The 24,844-nt window shown below is 33.0% G+C and overlaps 3 protein-coding genes across 5 annotated transcripts; 2 read left to right on the top strand and 1 right to left on the bottom strand.

Moving 5' to 3' along the window:
- The first annotated feature begins 513 nt into the window (after positions 1-513).
- On the top strand, positions 514-15,825 carry LOC111418077 (G-protein coupled receptor moody-like). Of its 2 annotated transcripts, none has more exons than XM_071200113.1 (3): positions 514-859; positions 10,925-11,065; positions 14,725-15,825. In XM_071200113.1, exons 2-3 carry the CDS (start codon positions 10,938-10,940, stop codon positions 15,554-15,556), a joined length of 960 nt encoding a protein of 319 aa, XP_071056214.1. In that variant the 5' UTR covers positions 514-859; positions 10,925-10,937; the 3' UTR covers positions 15,557-15,825. The 2 variants fall into 2 exon arrangements, with proteins under 2 accessions (XP_071056214.1, XP_022906286.1); XM_023050518.2 differs by lacking the exon at positions 514-859 and adding an exon at positions 9,142-10,320.
- Positions 3,953-5,128, bottom strand: LOC139432139 (uncharacterized). The gene is made up of 2 exons (XM_071200495.1): positions 4,700-5,128; positions 3,953-4,093 (listed from the first exon to the last, which is right to left on the bottom strand). The coding sequence occupies exons 1-2, from the start codon at positions 5,126-5,128 to the stop codon at positions 3,953-3,955; spliced, it is 570 nt and encodes a 189-aa protein (XP_071056596.1).
- Positions 15,826-16,786: 961 nt separating the features above from the next.
- Positions 16,787-24,720, top strand: LOC111418081 (zinc finger matrin-type protein CG9776-like). Of its 2 annotated transcripts, XM_023050525.2 has the most exons (9): positions 16,886-16,978; positions 17,079-17,207; positions 17,286-17,377; positions 17,444-17,567; positions 17,890-18,074; positions 18,409-18,781; positions 18,983-19,101; positions 22,944-23,770; positions 23,838-24,720. In XM_023050525.2, exons 4-9 carry the CDS (start codon positions 17,447-17,449, stop codon positions 24,580-24,582), a joined length of 2,370 nt encoding a protein of 789 aa, XP_022906293.2. In that variant the 5' UTR covers positions 16,886-16,978; positions 17,079-17,207; positions 17,286-17,377; positions 17,444-17,446; the 3' UTR covers positions 24,583-24,720. The 2 variants fall into 2 exon arrangements, with proteins under 2 accessions (XP_022906292.2, XP_022906293.2); XM_023050524.2 differs by lacking the exon at positions 17,286-17,377 and having other exon boundaries at positions 16,787-16,978.
- The last annotated feature ends 124 nt before the right edge of the window (positions 24,721-24,844 follow it).

Here is a 24,844-nt window from a genome sequence, read left to right as displayed (position 1 = left end):
TTAAGTCATTTGAGCTGATAGTGATTTTGCGAAATGTCGGATATTCGGCATCTCCTTCGGCCGGATATCCGGTTATCCGGCATATCTATCGGTCATTATATATATCATTATGATATCTGGTCATTATGCTTATAATTTCTGGTGCATTTCTGAAGTGATAAGATATGTCAACTTATTTGGATCCAAGATACAAAATGAACTTTTTTGATGCTGATTTAACTAGCGAAGCAACTCTAAAAAGAGGATACTTTAATAATTGGCGATATTTCCACAAGGATCCTTGGAACAAGGAAATTAATTCTATACCGAATTTTGAAAGTTATCGATGAAAATTGCAGCATAGAAAATTTTATCAAAACTTCAAATATTGTTTTCTCAAAAACTAAAAGTTATTTTTCAAAACGGGTTGGTTCATTGGAAAGAGGATACTTTTATTAACACTTTGGGAAATTTTCATATTCATATTCCAGGAAATGGATTTTATACGAATTATTAAAATTTAATCGACAAAAATTGCATAATTCGAAAAAATTGTTGCTTTTTCGGGTAGCTTTATATACATAATCATGATCGATCTGCAAGATGTTTCCAAGCCGTCTCCCACAGAGCCGAGTCATTGTTCCCAATCCACGATCTTACAGAAGCAGCAATGACTGAGCTACGATTGCTCTACGCAAACATTAATAGCTACCATCCAAAATCCCATATAATTGAAAACTTCACAAATTGCAACCGCATCAACTGTGCAATGTTTGTTGAGACAAAATCGAAGTTCAAGAACTGGAGAGTAATTGAAGAAGCAGGCAACGTGATTAATAGAGGCGTGAGAGGTGGAGCCGTGGTCATCTGCGAATCAACTGTGAGTTAAACAACGCTCTTCATTTTACTATCACGCTCGGCACAGAAGCACTGCATATCTATATATCTGGTCTACGTTCATCTACATAGTCAAATCGAAGAGTCAATATTCAACATGGCTTCTTTGCATAATAACTGTTTGATTATTGGTGATTTTAATCCAAACCCTGCTAAAAGCAAACACATCAACCGATTCGTATCTTCGACTAATTTTGAACGAATTAAAACTTCCCCAACTTTTATTATGGTAAACAACTCCGGACATGATCGTCTGCGCGCGAAACATAAGATCCCTGATAACCAGAGGCGGCGCTACCGGGGGGTGCAAGGGGTGCAAAGCACCCAGGCGCCGCTTAAAAGGAGACGCCGGCGCCTTCTTAATGTTTTCTCCAACAATATCTTATCTTTCTTTTGCAGTATTTAGACCTGTCAGCAGTAGCTAGTCTTCAGAAAGCAGTATTTAGTCTCCACAAAGCAATTTTAGTCTTTAGAAAGCAGTATTTAGTGTTCCAGACGCTGTATTTAGACCTGTCGGCAGTATTTAGTCTTCAGAAAGCAGCATTTAGTCTTCTAGAAGCAGTATGTAGTCTTCTGCCAAAGTTATGTATGTTTTCTCCAAAATATTTTATCTTTCTTTTGCAGTATTTAGACCTGTTAGTAGTATCTAGTCTTCAGAAAGCAGTATTTAGTCTCCATAAAGCAATTTTAGTCTTTAGAAGGCAGTATTTAGTGTTCCAGACGCTGTATTTAGACCTGTCGGAAGTAACTAGTCTTCAGAAAGCAGTATTTAGTCTTCTAGAAGCAGTATCTAGTCTTCTGACAACGTTATGTATGTTTTCTCCAACAATATCTTATCTTTCTTTTGCAATACTTAGACCTGCCGGCAGTATCTAGTCTTCAGAAAGCAGTATTTAATCTTCCAGAGCAGTATCTAGTCTTCAGAAAGCAGTATTTAGTTTTTTAGAAGCAGTATCTAGTCTTCTGCCAACGTTATGTATGTTTTGTTCTTGATACTGACAGCTACTTCTTTATGGAGGCATAGACCATCATCTTTTTTGGAGCCTCTTATTATCATACGCACTGCTCTACGCTGACGACGCCACTTTGGTGACACACGGTGCAATTATCACATCCGCAATCCAAAGGCTTCACGCGCTAATCCAATCCACAGAGAGTTGGCTGGAAAATGGAGAATCCAAGTTAACCTATCTAAAACTCAATTTTTCATTCCATTTCTTCCCATCCTCCTTCTCGCTCTGTAACCATCCAATCCACGATCATATCCCCCTCAACAAGCTGTAAATACCTGGGAATCTCGATAGACAGAAGATTGAAATTTTCCGACCATAGTATCAAGGTAAAGATGAAAGCGACAATTCGAGCAAAGCACTTCAGATTGTTAACATACCAGGGACGAGGCATATCAACAAATTGCGCCGCTCATATTTAACTTGATTATTATCTGCAGTGTCCAACACCTAAAAGAGATACTAATTCCTGTGAATGGTGGCGTACTAAGTAATAAGTTTTTAATATCCGCCCAAAGCCGGATATTTGGTAACTATCCGTTCCACCACTATTTAGAACCAATCTTGCATTATTTTATCACTCATATCGGTGAAAAAGTTAGCATTTTACGTTCGATAACCTCTTCTAACGTTGTTGACTTGTTAACATAAACCAACAATCTAACGTAATCCCATAAAAAGGAACCTATTGGCGTAAAATCCTATGAGCGAGGTGGCCATTACACAGTTATTGAACTTTCTCTTTAATAAATCAATTATTTGATCAGCTGTGTGCTGTATCGCACCATCTTGTTGAAATGATATATCACTTAAGGTGCATCTCCACTATGCCGATTGGCAAATCCGCAGTGGTGGGGACATCCTATGCGGCCTTGCCGATCAGCAGACCGGCATGCCGATTCGAACCCGACTCTTGTCGGTTTTTATCAAAGAAAACCGGGCCGATGCGAGTAGTGTGTACGTACTGACCACCAACACATTTTTACCAATTCATTAAGAGTTTAAATCAACATGGAGTGGACCAATTCTGATACAATAATTATTATTGATATGTACCGCGAGCGTACAAATCTATGGGATTGCAATTCAGCAGATTATAAGAATAAAAATAAGAAGCATGATGCGCTTTTAGAAATTGCTGTTTCATTTGGAGTGGAAAGGACTGAAGTTGAATTAAAAATTTATTGAGCCATTTTTCAAGAGAAATTAAAAAAGAAGATGAATGTAATAAGTCTGGCGCTGGTTCAGATTCTTCCTATAAAAGCAAATGGTTTGCCTATAAAAGTATGGAATTTCTTAGGGATAGAAATAAACCAAAAAAAACTAGAGATACAGAGGTAAGTTAATTTTATATTTACTAAGTGTTAGAGTACAAAATAATTTATTAGTTATGTTTGCGCTGAAATGGTAAATCTCCTTCCGGTGAATTAAAATATTCCTTAAACTCGTTTCTCACAGCTTGTGCTGCATTTGTGCTCCTTCGAGGTATTTTTGGAATACTCATCATTTGGAAATGCGCAACATCTTGTCTCCATAGTCCTGGAGTAATATCTCCAGTATTCGTAGATTCTAAATCAAAGCATTCTTTGGGGCTGTAAAGATTTTTTGATCTATTTTTCCTTAAGTAATTATGTAAATGTATTAAAGTCAATGTTATTTTCGTTGCTGTTTCCGGTTGTAATAATATAGGTTTTCTTAGTATTCGAAAAACTGAACTCAATATTCCAAACGCGTTTTCCGAAACCCTTCTTGCCCTGCTTAATCGATAGTTAAAAATCCTTGTTTTAGATCCTTTGTCTTGTAATCCCGGAAAAGGTTTCATAATATTACATGATAGTGGAAAAGCGTCATCCCCAACAAACACAAATGGAACTTCCACGTGCCGTCCCGGTAAAACTAGGGCTGAAGGCAGATTCAATGTGCTCTCTTCAAAACATTTCTTGAAATGTGTTGCATTAAATACGCCACCATCTGATATTCTTCCTTGAGAACCAACGTTTGCATATATAAAGTTGTAATTTGCATCAACCACTGCAACTAGTACAATGCTGAAGAATGACTTGTAGTTAAAAGAAATCGGAACCACTATTCAGAGGAGCTTGTAGAGTTATGTGCTTCCCATCCATTGCACCAACACAATGTGGAAAGTTCCATTTATCCTGGAACTCTCGGGCTATAATCTCCCAATCTCTCTCATTTTGTGGCATCTGTAACGAAAAATTTCTTTCAGATTAAGGAAACACTTCAACAAGAAGATGAGACAATAGAAGAGAATTCACTACATGCACCAACAGAAGAGAATCCACCAACACCTGCATCTTCTACATCATCTTCAAGTAGATCTTTTAAAAGAAAACGAGAATTTCCATCTACTACGCCTGTACTACACGAAGCCATGAACATTTTAAGGTCATTAAACACAAAGAAGTAGGAAAAAGATGAGTTCGCAATATTTGGTGAGCAGGTTGCCATCAAAGTCAGGAAATTACTATGTCCTCATGCTCGATTTATGGTACAACACATAATAACTAACACTCTCTTTGAGGCGGAAATGGGAAAAAACGACAAACCTTTTTTTGGGTCCCAACAATATCATTACCCACAACCCCAACCAATGGTTCATGCAAACTACTCAACAAATTTAAGACCTCCAACCACATCTACTACTCCTTCAGAAGTGCATTTGATTTCGGACACAATGTCTTCCACAACAGAAGTAACAGAAGATATTGATTCAATTTTGTGCCAATTATAGAGTTTTTTATTTTTTTATTTATGAATAAATTATAAAAAAATCTCATTGTATTTCTTACCTTAACATAATCTCGAAGTGAGTGTATTAATGCTTCACAAACGTCCGGTACAGTTCTTGAAATAACTTGCTTTGAAATTTTAAAAGTATACATAAGAGAGTGGTAAGAATCTCCTGTAGCAAGAAATCGCAATGTTACTGCTTGACGTTCGCTAGCTGGTATGGCTTGTCTAAATTTTGTATCGTTCTTGGTAATTTTGGGTCCTATCATATTTAGTAAATCTTCAAAATCCGAACTCGTCATTCGAAAAAAGTTTGTGAATCCAACATCACTTCTATATTCTAAGTTTATATTATCAGCGTCGTCCAATATTAATTCTTTTATTAAATCACTTCCCCGATATTTATTTCTGTTTCGAAGGCTTGGTCGAATCCAAAATCTTCTCTTCAATTTCGTGCGTTTTTTAACAACACATTCACTAACAATCATTTTCACTCATTTTCAGGGATAAATAAACGCAAATAGAATCGGGTGTAAATAGTCCGGCACGTACTCACTTTCTGTGTTGTGAGGACGTTAACTAAAATTTCAGCAAAGCCAATTGGCTTTGCCGATCGGTATTGCCAATCGGCATAGTGGAGATGCACCTTTATGTTAAGTCCACCCAATCTGGCTAAAAATAATCTTCTTACCGACCATGATTTTTAATAATTATGAGTTTTAACATTAACAGATCATAAAATACTCAAAAATTAGATTCACAAGAAACCTCACAACATGACATTTTATTATTTGTAACGAACTTCACAAGTTATTTTGGGGTTTGCTTAATTTCACTTAGGTTCATTAAAGTTCCCTGAAGATGCCCTACAACAAAAAAGAAAATCAGTAAAACGAAAAAAATATTAATATTAGAAATTTGTTAAATATGTTTCTAAAATGATTCACGAATTACAAACATTGATTCATCTTAATTTACATAAAAGAAAAAGTGATAATAAATTAAGGCATTTTTTTTTCTTTATTGACATTTCAAATTTGTTTAAAACATTTTATTTGTCATAAACCGGCTGCAGGTTTACCAGTGGAGTCGACGACGATTTCTGAGAATGTTCTAAGAACGTGAAATGATTCACGTTCGACCTGGATTTAACGCTCATTGTGTTTCCTCGCCTTGTCTTTGTTATTTGCGACAACCTGTCTGAGTTTTAAGTCTTAATAATCACTCAGCTATGCGGAAGAAACTCAAGGAAGTTTCCCTTTTCTTACCTGCCTTTAATAAAACCCAAAAATATCTTAAATTACCCCAAAAACAAATAAAAGAGGATTCCTACAATATTTTTTAAATAACTTGTTTGTAAAATAACGACTGTTTCGGGAAGCAATAACGTTTATTACACAATTTTGAAGTGTTCCAACGAATTTTATTTAAAATTTTCTTTAGAGTATCGATGATTAATAAAAGTCGAAATTATTAGTTCCCCTTTTTGTGCATTACATTGCGCATTAATATTTCCAAGGTGATCGAGTCGATTACTCATCCAACGTTGAAATCGTTGATAAATTTCCCGGGATCCTCAGAAATCAAAGTATTTCCTAATATGGGTGGTTTTTCTTATTTCAAATATTATTTTTTTTTATTTTATTATATTCTCAGGTGCATCATTTCTAATTTACGGTACAACTCATTGTTATCAATTTTTTATCTGCCCTACATTAATAATTTTTTTCCTTACCAACCTTCCCCATTTCCTGTACGTATCGTTATCAGTATACATTATTTGTAAATCAACACACATTTTATCTAATTTAAATAAATTGTATAATAAGATTCTTTGTTTAAACTTAAATGTTAACATTTATTAAATTAAAAAGTATGCAAAAATTACTGATAAATATAACTCGGAAGTTGAGAGTTTTAAGTTTATTTCTATTTCTAGTATTAGGTGTAGTGTTAGTTCTAATGCTAGTGTTAGTTCTAGTTTTAGTTGTTACTCAGCGTTAGGTTGTTGTATATTTCTATTAAACTAAAACTAGAACTAACACTAGACCTAATATTATAACTAGATCTAATAACACAGTGAAAACCTACGAAATTAAAAAATAAATTACGGAAATAACAGGAAATGTCGTCATATATGTAATCTAGTATTATAGGGAAATGAAAACCGAAAGGAAGTAATATAACGCAATTCTTAAAAAAAAATTTTAAAATAAATACGAATTAAAAAAACGATTTTAATTGATGAAGTTTTTAACGATGAAAATTAGATGGTTTTTATGCTAAATGATGTTAATCATTGACTCATCATTGTTTAAAGGTCAAGAAATGTATTTTCCTGGAAATTTCAAAATAACTTTTGTCTTATTGTTAAACTAAGAAATCGCACAATTTATGATAAACCAATATTTTCAAAGAACTTTTAAATAATTGTTAGAACTTGTCTAAAATTACTTAAATATTTTCAGAAATTTTAAATTAATTATAAGTAATATTTAAAAGGTGTGGTGGTTTTGTGGTGTAATTAACATTTTTAACTATAAAATTTGGGTTGTTTAAATTCTACGAACATTTTTTATTTAGTAATTAAATTTAAAGTATGCATTATTGATTTAAGGAGTTTGCTATGAATCTAATAATTTTAGGAACGTCTACTATTTTATTTATTTTTTAAATATTTAGAACGCTTTAAAAACTTTTAGGAAATGATAAAAATCTTGCTTAAATTTTTTACCAATTAGGTGCAACATTGTAACAAAACTGGATTGTTTTAGTTCTATGAAAATTGCAAAAACAATTAATTTAAATTGTGTGAAAATTTATGATTCTAAACATGAATAATTGATGTGTTTTTATTGGAACGTATCTTTTTTGTAACAACTCTAGGTTATGTAACGCAGTTTAGCAATTATTTATAAATCATATTCTGTATGATGGCTATGTTATTTTTGTATTTGAATCAACAACATAAATTTAATGTTATAAATGTAAATCATACTATAAGTATGATGTTTTCGTCGTCTATGTTTATTTGAGACAAAATCTGTGCTATTTGTGACAAGATATCAAAAACCAGAAATTGTGCCTTCTGTACATCAGAAGTATTCAACACATTCTGTGCGTATTTCATTAAATACCAGCCCTGGACTTCATCTCCTTCAAGCTAACCTAAATAGAGTACACTTTTTGCTTCCTCGTCTCCACTTATGGTTGCTGCCTAACTCATTTTTCGTTACCAAATCTTATCTTTTCTGAACGTTCTTGCTCTCTTCACTCATCTTGATCTTTAAAATCGTGCTACAATGAGATGGGCTAAAGTAGGTTCACGCAGTTTTATTTTATGTTTTCCGAGACTAAAATCGTTAAGCGTATCTATATCTGTACTAAAAACTGTGAAGTCACGTTAATTAGAGATTCGCTGAGGATGTACTGGCTAGGGCTTTCTTATTTAAACTTTGTAATGCAACCTTTACTCCACTTAACATCTTTCTTGGAAGTTCCTTATTGGTAACTCCAACATAATGAAAAAAGTAGATTCCAAGTAGTTTGGTAAAGCAAGCATTTTTACTAATTTCGCAGAAATGATAACATTATGAGGAATAATACTTCATTCTTCTTCTTGTTCTTTTAGCACTACAGCTCGGCGTGGGATTTGGCTACCTCCACTATCCTCTTGTAGTCCTTTAAGTTATCAGAATTTTTACATCGTCTTCGTTCCTAGTTCTTGTACCTACCATGTTCGCCTTGAAGATTTAACTAGTAGCTTTTTTCTTATTCATTCTTATAAAGCACCCAGCCCATCTGAATAGAAACCCGTTCTGGGATGACCTGCCTTATTTGGTCTTTTACTATACAATATTGAATAATTCTTTTTATCTACTCATCCTCCACCTAATTTCCTGGAGTACCACAACATCCATCCTGTATTTCAGCAGTTCATCTCCAATCTCCATCATCCTTCCAGTCTATACATAGCATGGTCTTCGTTGCTGGTGTTTGTCCTAAGTTTCCGAGGCTGTTTAAGTTTCATAACTGTTTTGTTTCTTCAAGGTGAGGTTGTTGACTTTACGCCTAACCTCCTAATAGACGGAGGATGCTCTTTCTTTAGCTCTATCCTCGTTCATCATCCATATGGGTTGGTTACCGGATCTCAGATGAGGTTGATTAGGTTACCAAGGTTTACCATACTTGGCGGTGAGAGTCGAAATTGGATAGAAGAGGCTATGCGACAATCTCTTTATGTACAATTGTTGTGTGGTCCACAAATAGTATAAACAAACAGTTTATAGTCCCTCCAGTTTCTTCGTTTCTTGGCATCACCTAAGTTTAATTTAATTTTTATATTGTTCATTTTTTTACTCTATTTTTGTATTATTTTATAACCCAGGATTTGCCATTCTTGTCAGTCCCTCAAAATTCAAATATCCCGTCACGTTTTCGTTACTTGTTTTAGGATATTTTAAATTTTTCGTAATAATTTTCAAATGTGTCTCTTATCATCATGGTTTATGTAGCACTGTTATGCCATGTTGCTTCTCCAGAATTAATAATCTTGAGTCTCATTGATGCTGCTGAATCTGAATCGTAACTCTCTGACGTATTTGATCTGGTCCCATCTCTTCCAGACTACTTTGAAAGTATTCCAACTGCTCATTAATTTCCCAAAATAAAGAAATTTTCTCTCAGGATCAGTTCTAACCAGACATCATAACATTACCATTGAGGTTAATTAGTTTCATAACATCGTCGCAAGGTTGGTCATAAAACCCGAATCTGAGCGACTTAAAATCTGCTTTAAGAAAGCATTCAGAGCTTTTGTATTAAGATGATCTCGACTTGGCTTGCTCATAACCGTTTCTTTGTCCCACTGACATAATTAGTCACCGAATAAAGATTTACCTTGAATTAATTGATGCAAATGTAGAAGTCATCCCTAGAATAAACTTTTAGGGTAGGAAAACATCCTGCGATCTTCATTGAAATTGGAATGACTCCATTTAGTCTATGACTATTAAGTATAACGGAAGTAATTTTGACACAGATATGAAAAATGAACAGAAGTTTCATAATAATTAACTGACCGAAAGCTACTGAATTATTCTTGTGGTAAAAAAACTGATTACATACATAAATTACCAAACATTAGAGAAAAACCCAAGTCATTTCATACTTTCTTGGGTGTCTCCAACCAAAGATATTATATTAAAAACTTCCCAATAAATTCGACATTCGACTCTTAATCATCAAATGACTAAGTAAATACGTTTTTAAACGAATCACCCGCATTCGTCGCCGTTTTGTGGGGGTATTCGCCGCTCTCCAACAAAAACTTAGCTGCCGTTCATAAACTCGTTAGCGTTCGAGGTGTTAACACTCCGACAGCGGTGGCGCTTTTTCAAACGAAAGATTCAGTTGTACCGCGACATTAATACAAATTCAAAATATAACGTGACCCCTTCAATTAAACAGTTTAATAATAAAACAGTTTAACGTTTTCATCCTGTGTCCTTTTGTTAATAAGGAAGGGTGTCCTCTCTAATGTTTAACCAGAAACGAAACCAACATCGTCCGGAAGAAAAGGATTTCGCGTCCGAAATAATTTTTTCGAATTAAGTGAAGTTGATAAGTGAATGAATATGGTTGCGTTAAACAATTCAACTCAATTTTCGGATTTAGTCGAGTAAGTTATTATTTTTTTTAATGTTTGTTTTATATATTTTTTTAATTTTTTTTCATGGGGATAAAAATATTCTTGTGGGAAAAAGTAGGAAGGCTTAAAACATGTGGTTATCATATGGTGGGGTTAAAAAACGATGAATTTAAAGCAATTTAGATTTGTTTTTTATTTATTTCGACCTTTTTATTTATTAACTATCCTTAATAAGTTAATGAGTATCGAGAGATTTATGTTTTTATGCTGGTAGTGTCTTGATTTGTTTAGTTCCGACCTAATTAACATAATGGATAATTTATTTAAACGCTCTAGTATTTCAAATGAGCACGTGTAATGAATTATTTAACACATAAACTTAATAAAGAATTATGGTGAAGGGATTTTTATGTATTAGATTTAAAAATTTACATTTCACATGATATATACTTAAAATTTAGTAAATAATGAATTATTCAAACACGTGGGAATAAATTAAAACAATAACTGAATGAGTAATTTACATAAAATTGTTTGTTTATTTATTGGTTTCATCAAGGTACATATTGCCAATTTGTTCCAATTACATTGTTTATTGTTTCTTCTTATTTATTTTTTTTATTTTTTGTTTCAGATACTCCAAAACTATGATTACAATAGCAGGAGTGATAACATTAATAATTATGGTGGTTGGAGTGTGTGGAAACATTTTAACAGTCGGAGCTTTGGTGAAACATTCAAAAATTAGAACTGTGGCAGCTGCGTTCATTGGGAGGTTAGTGGCTTTTGCCGTTTTATTTTTATTAACTACTCCCATTTTTTTAACTATTAATTGAACGACGCGAAGAGACTGTGAGGAGTGCATCGTTTGATGAGGGCATCTGCCTCTCTTAATATGATTAATTGGTCTAACAGTTTATTTTCTCTCAACGCCGCTTTCTATTGTTTACGATCATTCATTTTTTTTTCATTTATTTTCTTTGTTTACTTCATTTATATACTTTTTGAATCGTTGATTTCATTTAACTTTAATAAAACTTTTAATTATGAGATACGAACATAAATAGCTTTCTCAAATTTTGTGATAAAGATGTAGTAATAAGTAAACATTTTAGGCGCTCATTTTTAAAGTACACATTAGTATCTTATATTTAACAAATATTTGATTTTAAATTCTCACTTTTTAATGGTTTCTGCTTAATAAATTATGCACAAAGTTTTACGTATAACATCATTTAACGTCATTTATTTTAAATATATTTCGTAGGATGTGGGTTTTGCTATTATCTTTAATTATAAATACCGCAAAACGGGGAATTTGAATGATATCGAAATCTCCAGTAATATTTTCTTTTCTATGAATTTATTTACAACACTTTGAAGAAATAAAAAAATATTATAAAACAAATAGAAAATTTATTATCTATAATGAAATTTGTATTATTCATTTTTTTTGTAATGTTTAATCATGTGTTACTAAAATATTCATGTGTTTTCATCATTGCTATCCTATTATTACATTAATTTTTTTTCAGGAAATTCAGTTTATAAATCTTCTATGCGTGGAAGTTCAGTCTAAACCGTTAAAGTTTGATATCTATATAAACATACTCGATAGAAACGATTTACTTTGCGCAAATAAGCTTCTTGCGACCTTGCAATAACCTCCAATTCATGAATAAATGCAATCATTTTTTATTTATTTACATCTAAGAAAATATTCTGGTATATCTTAATAACCTTAAAAATAAGGTATAAGATATAAGATTCTCGTTACCTTAAGATATATCACTCTCTCTGTTTTCAGTGGTTGTCCAATTTCTCCGAGAAGACATCTATGTCTTCTATAGTACACATCTCTTGGAAAACCGACATCTGTGCCAGGTCCTTTACTTGGTCTATATCTTTTGACGTTTTGCCATCCAATCTTTCAATATACCATGCTATTTTTCCGTATTGCATGACCGAAAATTTCAACTATGCGACACGGAATTGTTGGTAGTATCTCTCATTATCGTGTATTTTTAGTTTTTCTAGAATACATATATGCATTTGTGCTATATGCAGTCCAAGATATTCTCAACATTCTTCAGTAACACATCATGTCCAAAGTTTCAATCCTCTTCTGAGCCATATGTTGCAATAAGAAACAATAAAGATTTCAAAAGTCTTATTTTAGTTTCCTCCAGTCTCCCCAAAGCCTCTTCTGCCATTCCTAATCTTTTCTTTAATTCTTGTTTTGACCCGCCCCTATTCGTTATTTTCATGCCCAAACAGATGATCTTACCCTTAATCTCTATGTCATGGATTAGCAATGTGTTAACGGTAAAATTTGCTACAACTTTTCTACTAAAAGTTTTTTTGTATCATGCTCGGAATATCGATTTTTTGCATTAACCACATGTGAAACTACGAATTCTTCCAGTTTTCATATTTTCGAATTTTTCTCGACATTGATGCAGCTGAGAGCAAAAGTGTTAGAGAACAATGTGTAACGGGTAAAATTTGCTACAACTTTTGTACTAAAAGTTTTTCTGTATCCTGTTCGGAATACCGATTTTTTCCATTAACCACATGTGGAACTATGAATTCTTCTAATTTTCATATTTTTCTCGACATTGATGCAGTTGAGAGCAAAAGTGTTACAGAGCAATGTGTAAAGAGTAAAATTTGCTACAACTTTTGTTCTAAAAGTTTTTCTGCATCATGCTCGGAATACCGATTTTTTTCATTAACCACTTATGAAACTACGAATTCTTCTAATTTTCATATTTTCGAATATTTCTCTACATTGATGCATCTGAGGTAAAAGTGCATGATCGCTGCATCAAGTCTATAATCATCAAGTGGCATTTAGATGTATTCCGCACTCTAGACTTATTTGCTCGATTTGTTGTAACTGTTCGAACATTTCTTGTTCATCTTTAGCAATAACACTGATCGATAAAAATGAGCTTTTAATTTGTCACATGAACTTTTTGGCATTTGTTACTTTATTTTGACTCCCTAAGGTCCCTTCATCCAGATCATGAAGTAATATCATTGCAATAAACTAAATTTTCTTCTTGTGAAAAGTACTTTTTAGGGAAACTACATACCTTAATATCTAAATAAAGCAAATTCCATTCTTTCAATCTAGATCCTAACAGTCCAGACTGCTTTTTTAACAATTTCAAGTCACGAATCAGATCACTAAGATAACCTTGAGTTAGTAAATAAGGTTTCTTACTATCAGGTACATAGGTTGGAGCAAGAATTTCATCTACAATTGCATTATATGAAGTTAATCATTTGTACTGCATGATGAGGGAGTGGTCGTATTGCAGAACTTATATTTGCATATTTCACAAAATGTTGTAACGCCATATTTATCCCATTTATACATATTCCTAGGCAAAAACTGTTAAGATGATTAGCTTATGTATGCCAAACTCACAATTTAAAACTGTTTTAAATGAAAACTTAGGAGTAGTGTTAGCGAAAAATACTGTAAAATTATAAGTGGCTTTCACAACAAATCTGTGAGTGACAGAAACTAAATAATTTGTCTTTTATAATGAGGTTGTGTAATAAAGTAATAATTAGCATTCAGAATTCGCGTGGCAAAAACTTTGTCGATAGATCTTTCATCTTTTTCACTTTATATCATAACTTGCAATTATCATACTTCAAAAAGAGGACAGCAAATATAACTAATTATTTATCTGTAGTTTGCTTTCTTCTGGAAACGTTCTTTCTATATTTCATCAAATTTACTCCTTACATTTTGCCTTCATCAAATAGACAACGTTTGATTCTTGCTAATCGTCAACGACTACTCATCAATTATAGGATTCCTTCCTTTATATTTGCAGAACTTTTGCACAATGCAAAATAAACCAAGTTGATTCCGCAGTATAAATAAGGGTAACCAAATTATTTCGTGGGGTGGACGAAATGACTCAAAATGCTTGCTGGGGGGATGTGATTAAGAATTTGAAGCCAATAATATCCGCAGCTAACCATTCTCAAAAACATTAATCAAACATATAAAATTGTATAATGAGCACCTCAAGAAGAGATAAAAGCATAGAAGTTTCTTTTATTTTCATCTTATTAATATGTAATAACTAATAAAATCAAGTTATATTTTTTTATTATTTTTTTGTGATTATTTAATCATATTGAGTGGCACTAAAAAAAAAATTCGTGCGTGTGGCCTCATTGTTATGCTTCATACACCCTAACAAATGCGACATTTAACCGATTGTATAACGGCGGTGTAGCATAACCGGAAAGAAAGATTGACATCCGTGAAATAATAAACACAGTAGGCTTTAAACCATCGTAAGGTCTGAGGTCGTATTTATTTAAACTGATGATCTAAACAATGAAAATTTATTTGTTAAACCATTTTAAAACAAATTACTAATTACATTTTTTCTTTTTTTTCAGTTTATGCATATCGGATTTATTATTCTGTTTCCTCGTCTTACCATTCTCAGCGAGTCAATTTTTCAACGGAGATTGGATTCATGGCGATGTTTTGTGCGCGATAATTCCACTTTTACGTTATTCCAGCGTGGGAGTTTCTCTCCTTAGTATAGCGATAATTTCGATTAATAGATATATTTTAATAGCATGGCCATCGCTTTATACCACTATTTTTAATAAACAGAAAGTGATCGGTTATATCGCTTTTATTTGGTGTTTTAGTTACGGTATAATGATTCCAACTTTAGCGGGAAAATGGGGAAAGTTCGCTTTAGATGAAAACCTAGGAACGTGCTCAATAGTTGTAGATAATAACGGTAATTCCCCAAAAACCGCCCTTTTTGTAGTTGCATTCATTATCCCTTGTATTATAATTTTAGTTTCTTACGGTAGAATATATTGGGTAGTTAGAAAATCGAGTAAACGTGTACAACAACATACTTCCGGTACGAAAAGAAGCGAAATGAATATTACCAAAATGGTTTTAGCAATTTTCTTTTGCTTCGTCGTTTGTTATTTACCCTTAACTTTGGTAAAAGTTTTTGATAAAACTGTGAGTAACCCTCCTTTCCATGTTGTTGCTTATTTATTATTGTATTTATCCGCCTGTATTAACCCGGTTATTTATGTAACCATGAACAAGCAATATCGCAGGGCGTACTTTAACACGTTAACATGTAATTTTACGAATACTATCGATTCAAGCACACCGGTACATAATAGTAAAAGTATGGCGGTGATGTATGCGAAGAATGTGATACAATCGCCTCATTCCAAAGGTAGCATAGCTTAAAATTATTCCTGTATGTTTAGTTAAGATTATATTTGCCATTAAAGACCAAAATAAGCGGATCTTTGCCGGGTTTATTTAATGTTATAGTTACCTGACTGATTTATTATTGTTTATTTCGAGGGTATTATTATTACATTTGTTGAGTACAAAGTGTTCATTTATTCTAGTTAGGATTTGTGTGATTAGCCTTTATATTAATGGCGTTTGTATATAATCATAGACTTATTTATGAAGAATTATTAGACATTAAATAAATGTTTTTTTATATATTTACTTTGTTTTATTTGATTGGATACCTCTAGGAAGAAGAGTATGGTGCATATGAGATACATGACTTATTCTAAATGTAAGAATAATAGCTGGTATTATTATTCTCCAATCTGTTAAAACTTGTTAAATCAAGTTGTACTTATGAATATCTTTCTGAACTATTTACCAAGCAAATCTAAACCAAATTATAGAAAACATTAAACACATAATATCACATTCAAAGCAAGCCTAAAAGACAAGATCTCTTAGAACACTTATGAGGGTTGAAAATATAAGTGCTAAAGGTTTGTATGAAATTCCTCCTGCAATATTTTATGGATTAGTACATTGAGATCTTTCTTTCTCTTCATCTATTGTGCTATTTTGGGGTGTTGGTCCAGAGCAACACAAAAATATTCAATTTGCTTGATACAACCCTCTCCGAATTTTCATTGCTATATTAGTTCCATATAACATAAACCTTGTACATTTTATTCCATGATTTCTAAAAGCAAATTATAAATATAATATTATTGTTATATTATTAAAGAATGTAATAAAATAAAATTTTTATTATTGATTCAGTGTAATACATTGAACTTTATCTATTAAATAGTAGATGGCGCTAAATCTATTTTTGATAACTAGTTTATCCGTTAAAATTTATATAAACTTAATTTATTGCATTTATTTACTTTATAAGCTTACAAATTAGTTAATAACTCACGATATCTCCTTCCTTTTAAAATTAATAAATAAAAAGGGTTTTTAAACCAAACAATTTAATAACTGATAACTGTCAAATTTCTTTTTTGACAGAAGGTGGCGTTAATCAGAATCGGTAAGCCATGTTGTGTTTTCCAATAATTTCTCTTAACGCGATTTCTCCTTGCAATAATCCACTAGAATTCTAATAACTTACTCACAAATAGTGTTGTAGTGTTTTGGTATAAGTGTATTGTTAATTGGGCATGTGTATAAATGGCGGAATACGGAACTTCTTTTCGCCGAACCAGTAGCGGTAGCAACAGGGAAGATCCGAGGTTAACGCGAAGGGACAGCAGCAGCGCGACTAAAGAGTCTTCGCCGGAAAAAACGCAATCAAACTGGCAAAGTCATTATTCTACGATGCAAACATCGTATCAACATTTACAAGGAACCATGTACAGCGATGTGAGTTTAAAACATACCTAAGTTTGACGAGTAAAATGGGGTTTTATATTTTTCTTTTTGTTCGCCTTTTAACGTGTTATTGATGATACAATTTTTATAGCCTAACCAATACCCAACGCCGGGTTATCAAAGCGCGTACGCTGGTTATACAAATTACAACCCGTCGGGATATAGTTCGTATGAGGGCTATGGACGCGAACACCAGGCCGCCGGGTATGGAACGACTGCGGTAAGTAAATCGAAGGGGGAAATAAAATTTTTATGAAATACGCATCGGTGCGGCATTCACCAGGCACAAATTTTACAGAACCCGTACGCATTCGACGTATATTAAGTTACAATCAATCAGTCAAAGTTTAGATCTAAATTTATTTGAGTATGCAGGAATGTTTTTAGAAGGTAATCGAAGGCAGTATTCGCGGACCACATTTTTAACTTTTTATTATAACACGTCATTTTCTTTAGAATATGCAACCAGGACCGCCGGGTGATGCATATCCCCAAGGTGGTTGGGCTCCAGTTGGTTCTGGTTATCTATCTAATCAGCAACAGACCGGTAGTTCTACAGATAAACAACAACATTCTGATGGTAAATTTAAAAATATTGTGGTTGTATCTCAACAATACAAAGATACAGCCAGGGTTGCCAGGTTACACACATAGAATGTCCTTAACCTCCCATCTAGCGGCGAATACATGTAACTAATAGAGAAATTTACAGTAACCTACAATTCGTGTTGAAAATGCTATGATTTTACTTTGATTTCATTAACACTTATTATTATATTATTTTTGTAATAAAATCGTGAGAAGTACATGTTAAATCGTGGGACCTGGCAACCTTGAATACAGCCACTCTAAATAAACTAAATATCTCTGTATTAAACTAAATAAAAATATTTATTTAATAGGTATTGCCCAAGAAATAGAACATCAAAAAGCGGAATTAATAAAGCAGAGAGACGAGTATAACAAGCGTGTTTCTGTTCTGCGAAAGGAGTTAGATCTCCTCAGAAGACAAAAACAGCAGCTGATGCAAGACCACAAATCGGACAGGGATACAGATATGATACTGCGTGAAAATGGAAAATTACAGGTAAAAATAATAAAAAGAAATGTAACCACATTTACGTTGACTTTGAGTTGAGTCAACCTGAGTGTGTGTTTTACTTATTATTTTTTTGTAAAATACCAAACATGATGCTCTTTTGGTAGAGGTATTTATTTTAATTTCGCAGTGTGTCCCATTTTAAAAGACGACGACGTCTCGGATATTCACAACCTAACTGGAATTAATAAAAATCTTAAATAAAAAATTAAAAATTAATTTAAAAAACTAAAAATTTATTGCGCAGTATGTATTTGATTTGTTGAATAATTAAATTGGTTTTGGACGTGGATTATTGTAACCGGCCCGGTTTTTATTTCAGATTGAAATACAGAATAAATTGAAGGACGCGTTCAAAGTAATCGATATCTTTACTGGACTAATAGGAGACGAAGGAAAACGCGGCCGGAAGGAGGCCGATTCCGAATCGTCCTCCCCCTCGACGAAATCAAAACGCCAACCAAGCGAAATGCCGTTTGATTCTCGTTGCAATTATGTTCACTATGATCCGGAGTTACATTGGTGCCGAATGTGCGACATTTTTCCTAAAACTGCCAAAGATCTGCTTATTCATCTGCAGAGTAAAGAGCACAGGGCCAATGTACAAGAAGATGAAGCTCCGTGGCATAAATTACCACCAGAACAAGAATTTCCTTATATAGAAGGCGCCCCAACAAAACGTCATCCCATAAAAGGTAAACAAAATACAATTAACACACAATAATTTTTTAATATAAAGTAGAATTTAAGGTGAAATGTATTTATTTATAAGTTTGGATTGATTTATAACAATTGTTTACAAATGGATTGATAGTAAACATTCATTGTACTGTATGTAATGGATTAAATTTTGGGTAAAAATACCCTAAAATGTGTTAACACTTTCGAATTTTTAGGTTTACAATTTTTCGTCTCTACAACAGCTTGGTATTGTCGCTTATGTGACTCATGGATAGGAGATCTACATTGTGCATCACTCCATTTAAAATCAATCAATCATTCACAAAATTACTCGGTAAATATTTTAAATCCACTACCAGTCAACATTAAAATCATAGTTAGCGATATCTTCTAAATTGTTTAAGATTCAAAGCTCATTTTTACAAATTGAACAACAAATAACCATGAATTTATTTTTTATTTTCAGAGTGAAAACGTTTTACCAATGGGTTTTATTTGTTAACTCTGTTGTAAATTTATCTGTTAATGTTGGTGTTAGCTTTATTAATTTAATCAGTTGTTATCTTGTGGGTTATTCCTCATTATTCCAGAAATAATAATAATAAATTCCTTTATTGATCAATAACAAAATTGCAAAAACTAAACTGTTTCTTTACAGTAACATCTAGTGATGGAACAGATAGTGATTTTGCGAAAAGCCGGATATTCGGTTATCCGCCATATCTATCCGACCATTATGGTTATAATTTCTGGTACATTACTGAAGTGGTACCCTACATTGCCACATTATTGCGATATTTGAATAAAAATAAAATTAATAAGAAAGCTGATAAGATATGTCAACTTATTTGAATCCAAGATACAAAATGAACTTTTTTGATGCTGATTAACTAATAAGATAACTAATGAAGCAACTCTAAAAAGAGGATACTTTAATTAATAATTGGTGATATTTCCACAAGAATCCTTCAAGAAATTAATTATTAAGTTAATTAACTAAAAGTTATTTTTCAAAACATGTTGGTGCATTGGAAAGAGGACACTCTTATTAACACTTTGGGAAATTTTCATACTCATATTCCAAGAAATGGATTTTATACGAATTTTTAAAACTTAATCGGCGAAAATTGCAAAATTCGTAAAAATTGTCGATTATTTCAAAACTTTATTTCTCAAGAACTAAAAGCGATTTTTCAAAACGGCTTATTGCATTAAAAAGAGGATACTTTAATTAATAAGTTGTGATATTTCCACAAGGATTCTTCAAGAAATTTCCGGATATCCGTTCCACCACTAATAACATCCAATATCTGCCTAGTAAATGCATCTGAGAACACATTCATTCTATTACAATAATCAAGTAGCGATTTGAGATCCTGATTTATAAGCGAGCAGGTCGACACAAGAGCCTGTCTTGGAAAAAAAATATACAGCTGAGTGGCATCAGCATACATGTGAACATTTAAGTGTTTAAAACATGAAGGTATTTGGGAAGTGCAAATTGAGAACAACAGGGTACCCAAAATGAAACCCTGTGGCACACAAGCATTAATAAGTAAAGAGGTAGAGCATTCATTATCTACTTTAACAACTTGGCTGCACTTGGATAAGAAATTCGAAATCAATCTGATTGCCAAACTAGACAAAGTAATGCCATTGTGCTATGAGCATCTGATGGTTTCCTTATCAAATACCTTACTATAATCCAACAGTATCAGAATACACATAATTCTGTTTTTACGCGAATTTGATTTAACGCGATTAAAAAAATATACAGTGTCCGCTAAAAAGTCTGCAACACCCGTTTTATTTCTGTTCCATTGCATCAACGTTCCTCATCAAATTTAGCTTATATGGGAGGATCATACCGATCTTTTGATCTAAAATATTTTCAAGATGGTGGCCACTTCCGGTCCACCGAAAATAGACCTCAACTTCGTTATTTTAAATGGAATGTTATAATTTTTATTGCACCTTTTAATTGTATGCGAAAAAATATGTTGACTTTGATAAATGTTACTGGTACCTAGCATTTTTCGTTTTCGAGTTATTTTGATTTTAAGTTTTTGTTTCGTAAATTTCACCATGCTTTTAAAACCCCATATCTCAGCCAATATTCATTCGAGAAAGCTCTAACTTGGTACGATTACTCTTCAGACGATATTAAATTGATTGTCATTTGTTGATGTCAGAGTATCTTATACAGGTGATCAAAAATTGAATTATCGTTTCTCCATATTTAATGGCAAGAAAGCTGTAAATTTTAATTTTAAATGGAATGCCCCATATTTTTTTTAACCTAGCAGAGAGAGAATTAAATTTTTTATCCAAATCTAATTTTTGTTTTCATTGTTTAATTCATTTGTTCTTCTGTTTGATATTTTTGGTAAATAAAAGATAGTAAACTAAAAGATTATTAACCGAAGTTGTCAAAAACTGTCAAAATATCATGGCCTAATAAATAGCAAACTCCCTTTCTGGTGAGTTATCTAATAAAATATGGGGCATTTAAAATTTTCGACTTTGTTGCCATTGAATGCAGAAGAAAGGTAATTCACTTTTTGACCATCCTGTATAAGATACTCTGCTACAATAAATGACAATCTATTTGACAGCATTTGAAGAGTAATCGTGCCAATTTAGAGCTTTTTTGTATGAACGTTTGCTGAGATATGGAGTTTTAAAGAGCATGGTGAAAATTACCAAGAAAAATTTAAAATCAAAATAACTCGAAAACGAAAAACGCCAGGCACCAATAACTTTTATCAAAGTCAACTTATTTTTTCGCATATAATTAAAAGGTGTAATAAAAACTATAGCATTCCATTTAAAATAACGAAGTAGTGGTCAACTTCCGCAGGACCGGAAGTGGCCACCATCTTGAAAATACTTTAGATCGAAAGATCGGTATGAACCTCCTATATAAACTAAATTTTAGAAACGTAGATACAATGTAACAGAAATGAAACGGGTGTTGCTGACTTTTTGGCGAACACTGTATTTCATTTCTTTTTTAAGCGATTTAGTTTGATTTAACGCGATGCAACAAATTTTAATCTAGAATAATTTTGCTCTAATTGATAACAAACCTAAACATTTGATACATTTATTCTTTACTTATTACGTATAAATAAATAAAATTTTTATATTTAATCACAATGTCGATTACAAAACAAACAAAAAGAAAAGCTATTTCTTTGGAAGTTAAAATCAATATTTTGGATAATTTAGCTAGTGGAGATAGTACCACCACTGTAGGGCAACGTTTCGGTTTAAGAAAATTCACCATAAGAACTATAAAGAAAAATGAGGAAATGATTAGGAAATCTGTAATTGCTGGGACAAAATTAAGTGTTTATACATCACACACAAGAGACATTGTGAAGCAAGAAATGGAAAAGGCTCTTGTAATATGGATGGAGGATATGTCTCAAAAACGAATATCCGTTGACGGAAATAACATCATGCAGGTAGCATTAAAGATTTACAACCAGATTAAAGAAGCGGAACCACAAATATCAGGCGAGAAAAAAAGAAAAATTTAATTTTTTGCAGGTTCGGGATGGATGAATGATTTTCTACAACGACACGCGCTACATAATATAAAAATAAAAGGTGAAATTGCATCTGCAGATGATCAGGCGCTAAAGAATTTCCGGCAAAACTGTCTAAAATAATTGAAAAAGGTGGTTACACTCCAGATCAGGTATAGAATGCGGACGGAACAGGTCTTTTCTAGAAGCGTATGCCAATTAGAACATACGCAGCTAAATCTCAGAAAACTGCCAGTAGGTTTAAAGCAGCCAAAGAATGTTAAAACTATGCCTATGAAAGGTGTAAATTTAGACACCTTACCAGTTTACTGCTCAGCTAATAAAAGAGTGGGTGATTAAAGAAATTTTTAACGAATCGTTTGTCAAACATTTTATCCCAGAAGTGCGGCGCTATATGAGCGATAAAGGTCTTGAATTTAAGGCTCTTCTGACACATAGAGCACCCGAACAATCTCGTTGAAAGTAAAAATAAATTCATCGTTATTTGTATTTCTTTCATTTATTATTTATCAAGTACATGTAATTTACAGCCTAAAAATTAGTTAAAAAGTTATCGCTATCTGACAAAACAAGATTCGAACTAACTGCATCAAATAACGCAATATTAATCAATTTTTTTTAGAATTTTGTTGAACAGAATCCTCATTGGGAAATCGAATGGTTAAAAGATCGCGAAAAATCGTTAAGTCGTCTTTCTCGTCATAATAAAAGTTCCGATTCGGATGATTCCCACGAGAAGAAGAAAAAACACAAGAAACATTCTTTATCGCCGAATCAATCGCGCGATAAACGTAAGAAAAAGAAATCGAAGAAACGCCGTAAAGATTCGAGCGAATCTAGTAGCAGTTCGAGTAGTTCTTCGAGTTCCGGAGAGGAAGGCAATAAAGATACATCAAAAAGTATTCACGTTGCAATGCGTAACAAAATGAAACTTCAAGCGCAAATGTTAATGAACGAGGAATTAAGTGGAAAATGGGAAGCGATCGGACGTCTCGTTGAAGAAAGAAAGAAAAAGGAAGCTGAAATCGTTGAGAAACATGAAGAAGATCAAATGATCAACCAATGGATGAGTGTTAAGCAACCTCAAGATAAGGATAAAGCTCTTCTTTCGAATTTAAAGGATCGTCTAAAACAGAAACAGGAAGCTGAAAAAGTGAAATTTGCTGAAATGGAACGGAGACGTTTGGAAAAAGAAAAAGAAGAAAGAGAGATGAAAGAACGCGAAGAAAAGGAGGCTCGCGAACGAGAAGAAGCAAAACGCAAGGAAAGAGAAGATTTGGATAGATTGAAGGAGATTCGAGAACAGGTTAAATTTAAAACCAGAAGTGGAAGCGATAAAGAACGATATCGACGAAAGAGGTCGTCATCAAGGAGTCCAGATTATAAGCGGAGAGACTCAAGTCCATCTGGGGACCATAGAAGAAGAGGAAGTCCTGATAAACATAGAAGGTAAGATAAATATAAAACATTCATATTTATAAAAAATTTTCTTTTACATGTCAAATTTAACGTCTAGATATGAAAATGGTAATCGTTCATCTGAATACGAGGACAATTCTCGTCATAAACGAAAATACGACGATAAAAAAGGGCCACCGCCACCACCTCCATATAAAAAGTTACCATTCATTGGGCGTATGCCGCTTTTTAAGAATAAAAAGATGGACGACAAATCGGAAAATCGTGAGGTGAAAAAAGAAGATTATGATGTACCGCGTCCTTCGCGTTTCCAGCCGGGTAATTTAGCCCGTGCTTTTATCCCCGAACCAGAAGTGGTTTGTTTCCCCAAATTATCCTGTTATCCAGAAATATTACCTCCACCTCCGCCGGTAGTCCCGAAAATCGCTGAACCACCAGCGCCCCCAAAAATAAGCGAAACAATTCCAAAAGCTCCACCACCTCCGAAAATTAAACCGGAAGAAGAAGTGAAAGAAACTGTTGGTAATGAAACTGCAAAGGATTCCAAATCGGGAGATAATACGACGGTTGAAGATATGATGATTATGGAAGATGAAAGTACAATTAATCCTATGAGCGAATATCAAGATCCAGGTTACGATTATTATGATTACACAATGATGTATCAGCCGCCTGTTTTTGATTATAATGTAACAAGCGATAATGGTGAGGATCAAAGTGGTGTACCTTTATCGCATACCATGCCTTTACAACCGCCTCCATTACCGCCAGATGACCCCAACGATGACCTCGCACTTTTGGGGTTAAGTTCAGATGATTTAGCTGTTCAAATGGTTAAGTAAATTTTATTAGAATTCGTTCCAACTTTTATGGGATTTCTTTTTAATTGGTTTAGTTTGGCTAATTATTATTATTTTTTTTTGGTTATATTTAAGTATGATTGTAGTGACACGTTTGTTGAATAAATCGTTCTTAATCAATTGATTTTGTTGGAAAAGCTGTAAAATCAAATATCCTTTTAACTCCAAGAGATTAAAAAAAATTCAAACAGCCTTTCTCCTTTTAACTCCAAGAGATTAGAAACAAATCCATTGATTCCAAATT

This window comes from Onthophagus taurus, chromosome 11 (assembly GCF_036711975.1).
Source record: "Onthophagus taurus isolate NC chromosome 11, IU_Otau_3.0, whole genome shotgun sequence".
Classification (NCBI taxonomy): domain Eukaryota; kingdom Metazoa; phylum Arthropoda; class Insecta; order Coleoptera; family Scarabaeidae; genus Onthophagus; species Onthophagus taurus.
The sequence above is the reverse complement of the archived record's forward strand: the minus strand, read 5'-3'. Positions and strand labels throughout refer to the sequence as shown.